Below are 7324 nucleotides of genomic sequence, written 5' to 3'. Positions count from 1 at the left end.
GCACATTAGTAATGCGAGAGATAGAGCAGACCCAAACACACTGCTATAAACAGAATTGCAGTTTATGGTAGAAGTCATTGCCTATTAAAGTCTAATAAAGACTAAAAAGAAAATGTGAGAGCTTTCATAACGCAATGTGAAACCACTTTTTACGTGTCTATTTTTTTTTGTTTTACATTAGACAAATTTTTATATTTTTCTTTTTCAGATGTAATGGACGATACGTCACTAACAGAAAAGTCCAACTTACAAATGGACTTGAAGATCCTCAATATCACCTGTCATCCCAAAGACCTTCTAATAAAATTTCAAGGCAAATATATTTCTGATTCGGAATTTGACTATCATATACTACAGAGAGAAATACAACTTGTTGCCAAAAACAACGAGGACATTGATATTGGGCAGTTCTGCTTGGTCCAAGATGCACCCTACGGGAAGTGGCACAGGGGAAAAATTTTGGATAAAACGGATCAGAAATTTGAAGTCGCTCTAATAGATCAAGGCGATGTCATCAAAGTTCCCCTTCCGCAAATTGCTAGCGCTACCGGTGAATTGTTTAGTCTCCCTCCGATGGTGGTCAACGGGATCATTTCTGATTTACTTCCACTTGAAGAGAAGTGGACCTCGAGAGCCATAAATTTTTTTACAACCTTAGTTGGTCAACAGATTCATGGAAATGTGAAAAACTTCTTACCCCATCAAGTTGCTCTTTTAGAGATCCCGAAAGTCATAAGCTATGCCATCGAGCTCAGCGTGGCAAAGTATATCGATTCACAGTCGTTTTGCCTTCTCGTAGAGATCCTACACAAGTTCCCTGCAAACTCTCATTGCAAACAAATGCCAGACTTGCTTCAGCCAAAGAAAATCCATTCTGATGATGCTCTAGCCGTCCCTGAAAGTCTTCCCCGTTTCCAGAAGATACTAGATCATCTAAGACCTGAATTTGGTGTCTACACCATGGAAAAAATGAAAATTTCTTCCGCCATAAGCCAAGATCGTTTTTTCTGTCATGTACTGTCATGGGAGATAGAGTTGGGTAAACTGACAGCTGCTATGTGTTCTCATTATGAAACTACTGTAACGGGACCGAATTCCAGCCTCGGTAGTTTCGGTGTACTCTGCGCAGCCAAACGGAAAGATGGCTTGTGGTATAGAGGAGTCATCCAGAAATTAATCTCTTATAATGATGTCAAGGTCTGGTTTATTGATATTGGTAGTAGTGAAGCCATACCGTCCAACAGTGTGCAGAGGCTGCAACCCGAATTCTTGTCCTTACCTATGATGGCTATCCCATGTGCGTTATCTCGGAACTACGGCCATATAGAAAGCGAGCAGCTAGCTCTGTTTAAAGAGGGCTTGGCGGGACGTGTTGTCATCGGTCGCATAAAAGACTTCTGCAGTGAAGAGGGCTTGTATTACCTAACATTGTACCCTAAAGAGTTTGAATTCAGCGCCGATTGTCATCTGACCAACCAGAAAATTCCGTTATTTTCTCGACATCCTTTTACGGCCATTGCAGAGTCTGTCATCGATGAAAAATGTCAAGTCCTCTCTTTGCCTGAGACATCCTTCGTAGAGATGAATTACAATGAAACAGTGTCTTATAAGTCAGTGAAGATGGACTTAGAGTCAGTCCATGTGGTTTATGTTGAATATGTGGTAAACCCTTCAAATTTTTGGATAAGAATCGATGAGAGCCAAAAGGACTTTACAGAGATGATGACGGAGATTGCGGAAAAGTACAGTAAATGTGAGCTTATGGATATGGTTTTGGAAAATCCTAAACCCGGTCAACTTTGCTGTGCGCTTTATGCATTGGATGGACATTATTACAGAGCGGTTGTTATAGAGGTGTTTAGTCCACAAGTTTCGGTTTATTTCATCGACTTTGGGAATACAGAGACCATTCCGTTCTACGATGTGAAGGTGTTGTTGCCACAGTTCAGCGTAATTCCTGCCTTAGCGATGTGCTGCTCTATAGCACATGCCTATCCCGTGGATGACGTGTGGATTAAGACTGCAAATGACTTTTTTAAACAAACTGTGAACGGAAAAGCTCTTCTTTGCCATGTTCTTGCAAGACAAAAATCCAAGTATGTGGTGGAAATGCGACTTTCAGAGAGCTCCGACTCTTCAGATATCGTTACACTTTTGGTTCAAGGTGGATTTGCAGAGTTCTGGAAAGTTGATTTAAACGCAAATTTGCTGAACCGGAACTGCCAGCCCTCTGACTACAAAACAAGATATAGCAAAATCTATGGCAAACCTAAAGGAACCATAGCTACTAGCAGTGGCGTATCTAACGACCCACATATATCATTAGCTAGCTTGACCTTGAAAGTAAAACCAACTGAACCAAAGTCTTCGTTTTGTTCATCCGACCGCTTACGACCACCTGGAAATTTTGCAATTTGTTATAAACAACATATGTTCAAACCGGGGGAGGTCATTTATGTGAAATGTTCTCATGTGGACTCGCCAGCCAGTTTCTGGTGTCACATTTCAGGCAATGCTCACAAACTATCTGCCTTAATGAACGAAATGCAAAAATTTTATAGCGGTCACAACACCAGATACCAACATGGACAAGTTGCTTGCGCTGCAAAGTCGTCGTTCACTGGAAAGTATTATCGAGCGGCCGTTGTGAAATACGTTTCCGCCCATGACGTTGAGGTTATTTTCATCGACTATGGGAATACTGAAAGGGTGCTCATTTCAGACCTTCGTGAAATGGAACCACAATTCCTCAAATTAGAAGGCCAAGCTTTTCGATGCTGTTTGAGTCCGGTGTTTTCTCCTTCATATGTTCACTGCGAATGGTCTGAGAAAGCATGTGAAGATTTTAAGAGTCTTGTTCAATCTACTCCTGATGGGATGAAATGCACTGTCGTTGCCTTGTTTAGTAATGGTTCTGAGGATCTGTGTAACGCTGTAAATCTGGAAACTTCCGTTGGTAACGCAAACAAGATATTAACTAATAAGGGTCATCTGGTATTAAGAAAAAACATTTCATCACTTCATTTGCATACATTTTGCTACTCCAGTTTCAACATCGAGGTGGGAAGTCGAGAAGACGTGTTCGTCACCTTCGTATATAATACTGGAAGATTTTACTGCCATCTTGCAAGAAATGACAAGATCTTTGACACTTTGATGAAGAAAGTAGCTAAGATTGGTGAGAAGGTGATGCCAACTGGGAAATCGAAAGAGCTTTGTATTGTTAAATACATTGAAGATGGCAATTTTTACAGGGCATTGACGTGCCCCATGGAATCCTCATCTCTGTTCCTGGCCTTTTTTGTAGATTTCGGAGATGGCCAGATGGTACAAAAAAGTGATTTGCTTCCCATTCCGGAGGATGCTGTTGACATATTATTTGAACCAATGCAAGCTATTCCATGTTATCTCGCCGGTATGAAAGAATTATTTTTTACGGTAGAGGCCAAAGCCTGGTTTGAAGAGCAGTGCCTTGGAAAGCTCTTAAGTGCTGTTGTGGTGGCTAGAGACTTGGAAGGACAGCTTGAGTTGGAATTGTATAGTGAAAATCTCTCCATAAACCAAGAAATTGAAAAATTGTTTGGGATGAAACCAATGATGACCAACGATAAACCGAATGTTTGCAAAGAGTACAGCGCTATCGAGCAGCGTAGTTCGGAACCTCTCGATTCCTTACCAATAAACATATTTCAAAGAGAAACAGATTCAACGCGTCTTCCGAACTCTATAGACCACAATAACAACAAGATGTTTTCTTGCAGTCAAAAGCGTATTACGTTGGTTGACCTTCCTCAAATATTTCTAGAGGCAGGCACCGTGTGTCCCGTTTATGCTTCCCATATAGACAGTCCTTCTAGTTTTTTTGTGCAATTTGCCAAACAAGAAGAAGAAATTCTTCAGCTAGTCGAAGATCTCAATAAAATAACATTCCAGATTATTGAGGAAAAGGATTTCGAGAGAGGTCTTGTAGTCACCGCCCAGTATCCAGAAGACGAGGCCTACTATCGAGCCGAAATTAAAGACATTCTTAAAGACTGCTTGTGTGTTGAGTTTATTGATTATGGCAACAAAGCAAACGTGGATTTTTCATGTGTTTTTACTCTTCCAGAAAAGTTCTTAAGTATACCAAGGTTAAGCATACCAGTTTTTCTCACGGGGGTTCAAAAACTTCAGAGCCATACCGAGTGGAGTAAAAATATTACAAAAATGTTTTCGGAGAAGGTTAAAAGTGCGCAAATGAATTGCAAGTTTGTGTGCGAATGTGGTTCTCAGTGGGAGGTCGATGTGACCGTAGAAGGTCAGTCAATTTCAGAAGAGCTCCTTCAAATCTTCGAGAGTTCCTCCAAACTACCTGCAGCAGATACCAAGGACTGTCTTCCAAAATCAGACCCTAGCTATATTGATATCTCAGATCATAACGCTGATGATAAAAACATTCATCGTCTTAGGACCAAAGCATTAAAGCCTGGTTTAATAGAAGAAGTTAAAAACATTTGTCTTTCGGATGGTGGAACGTTTTTTGCCACTTTGGCCAATTCTTCTGAAGAGTCCGAGTTAAATTCACAAATTGCGGACACTGTCCTACAGGTCTCCAACCGAGTTTTGGTTAAGGAAATATCAGAGGGAATGGTTTGTTTGGCAAAATCTGAAAAGATGCAAGTTTGGCTCCGCGCCTCTGTTGAAAAGCTCATGCCAGGTACTATAAAGATGGTAGTATTTTTCATTGACCATGGTGCACGTGAAACTATAAGCATGCACAATGCTAAAAAACTTTCATCTGAAGCCCTTTCTATTCCTAAACAAGCAGTTCTTTGTCAATGGCCTGGGATCGAAGAAGTTGGCGAACATGTTCTGACGGCACAATTGAAATCGATTTTACAGAAACGGATTCAAATACTTTTTATTGAATTTTTGGAACCTATAAGAGCATGGAAAGTTGAGATATTAGTTAATGGTCTTCTTCTATTGCATTACTTTCATAGTGTACAGCGCTTGGCAGATAGAAAGCTTGATAGTACAAAGAATCACTCAAAGGCCAGTGTTTCATTATCCCAAATTCCACGTAAGCCGCTTAACTCTTTACAAGTTTATCCCGGATTTGTCACCTTGTTTCATGACCCCTCCAGTTTCTTTGTTCAGCTGGCAGACTCTGTTGATATGATGGATGCTTTATCACAATTGATGCAAATACCGGGAGACCTTTGCCCTGTCGTCGGGGATTCGCTAAAACCTGGTTACCCATGTCTTATACAGTCTTTTAACGAACAAGAGTGGTGCCGGGCAGAAATAATGAGCATCAACAAGAACCTAATTTTATTGTATTTGCTTGACTATGGAGTTGACAAAATCATTCCTTACTCAGATTACAAGGAGCTGAAGATGATCCCAGCCAAACTTTCTTCCTTTCCAGCCCTAACCTACCATTGCACACTACATGGCGTAATACCGGATAATGGAAACTCATGGTCTAAAGATGCCATTAGCTATTGTATCCATTTTATCCAAAACCATGAGTTGATGATATTGCCTATTAAAAATAGTGCTAACAACATTTTGGAAGTTTCTATTTATGGCGAAGGAAATCTGACCCTTGGGTTACTTAAAAAAGGTCTCGCGAAGAAGATGGAAGACGTGGGAAAATTAGACATGATGTATAGTTTCCCCTCGCTTCCCTCGAAAACTAATCGGCATTTAGAGAGTGTTTGTTACAATGGGAGTTCAACGAATACTATACCGTCCTGCAAAGAAAAAATGGGCCTGAACATACATGGAAATGGTAGACAGGATTGTGAGGCTGGATATCCAGTTTAACAGAACTATGAGCTTACCGTCAAAATAAAAAAAAAAAGTGGTAAGTATTCAGTAAATATTGCAGAAACACTATGAGGGCGGGGTCACACCTGCGGCCGGTCTTTGCTTTGCAGGTTTCCGTCTTCTGCCCGAGAAACTGAACAGGAGACGGAAACCGGCAGTCAGTTTGCAAACCCATTGATTTCAATGGGTTTGCAAAGTGTCCGCCTGTGAGCGTCGTCTTCCTCTCTGCGGCGAAACCGTTTTTTTTAACCAGACCCAAGTCAGACATGTTTCGACACGGAGAGGCAGAAGACGCTCACGGGCGGTCACTTTGCAAACCTATTCAAGTGAATGGATTTGAAAACTGACTACCGGTTTCTGTCTCCTGTCCTGTTTCTCGGGCAGAAGATGGAAACCTGAAAGCGGAGACCGGGCGCAAGTGTGAACCCGCCCTTAGTAGAGATACACAGAGACCCAGTAAACCTTGTTTTGTTTTTTTTTGTTTTTTTTTTATTCACTCTGAGCTATTTAGCAAACATTTTTCTATGTAGACCACACCTTCAAGCTTATAAATGCGCGTTATATACGTCAGAATTTGCAGATGAAAAATTGCATTTTACAGACCAGCCTGTACAGTGTGTGGAGTTTAAATATGTACAAACTTGTGTCCAAATCTTTGTATTAAGCATCAAAATTTTGCTCCAGATTGCAACACATTTCTGCTGCATTTTCTGTTACATGTGAATGTACCTTTATAGAGAACCTTTCACCAGCTAGAACAAGTTCAGCTCTTTACATCATTAGGTACTCCCCCACTGATTCGGAATAGTTTGAATTTTTTCTGTAGCCCCCACCATTCCTGAGCAATCAATGCTGTTAGTTGTGGTGACCGATATGCTATTTAGCGTCTGTACTGTCAGGAGGGCGGGGTCAGGCAGGAGCAGACAAGGGAGTGTGACTCTGAGCTCTGACACTGGCTGCCTCTGATTGGAGCTCTGAATCACACCCCCTGCCTGACACCGCCCATCTTACATTACAGAGCTTTATTTTAGCACATTAGGCATATCATACAAGTCTTTTTTGCAGTTCAGCATTTGTGGATGATATACTGAGGCCTCCTAACTGAAACCTAATCCACATAAAAAAGCGGTTACCTTAGGACACCTGCAGACCCCATAGAGTATAATGGGGTCCCTGTGGTTTCCAACGAAAAATGCGGAGAGAAAAAGTGCTGCTTGTAGCACTTTTCTCTCCGCATTTTTCATGTGGATAGGGGAATGGAAACCCCAAACGCAGATGTAAACCGGACCTAACATGTTTTTGTGGACAGTAAAAACCACTACGGTCATGTGCAGGAGGCCTTTCTAGCGATGTTAATCAAGAACATTTGATGGACCTTCTGCTGCCTACTTACCCTCATAGATTTTATGGAAGCAATAAGCGTGTACTTAAAGGGATTCAATCATTAAAAAGCATTTTTGTCCCTAACATGTAGGAATAGCCTTAAGAAAGGTTATTCTTCTCTGACCCT

The 7324-nt window shown here is 41.2% G+C and overlaps 1 protein-coding gene across 1 annotated transcript; it reads left to right on the top strand.

Moving 5' to 3' along the window:
* Positions 1-213: 213 nt before the first annotated feature.
* Positions 214-5811, top strand: TDRD15 (tudor domain containing 15). Its single transcript, XM_075266912.1, has one exon. The coding sequence runs from the start codon at positions 214-216 to the stop codon at positions 5809-5811; it is 5598 nt and encodes a 1865-aa protein (XP_075123013.1).
* Positions 5812-7324: the final 1513 nt, after the last annotated feature.

This window comes from Leptodactylus fuscus, chromosome 3, assembly GCF_031893055.1.
Source record: "Leptodactylus fuscus isolate aLepFus1 chromosome 3, aLepFus1.hap2, whole genome shotgun sequence".
In the NCBI taxonomy this organism is placed as follows: Eukaryota; Metazoa; Chordata; class Amphibia; order Anura; family Leptodactylidae; genus Leptodactylus; species Leptodactylus fuscus.
Note: the sequence above shows the minus strand (reverse complement) of the source record. Positions and strands in the feature narration are given on the sequence as shown.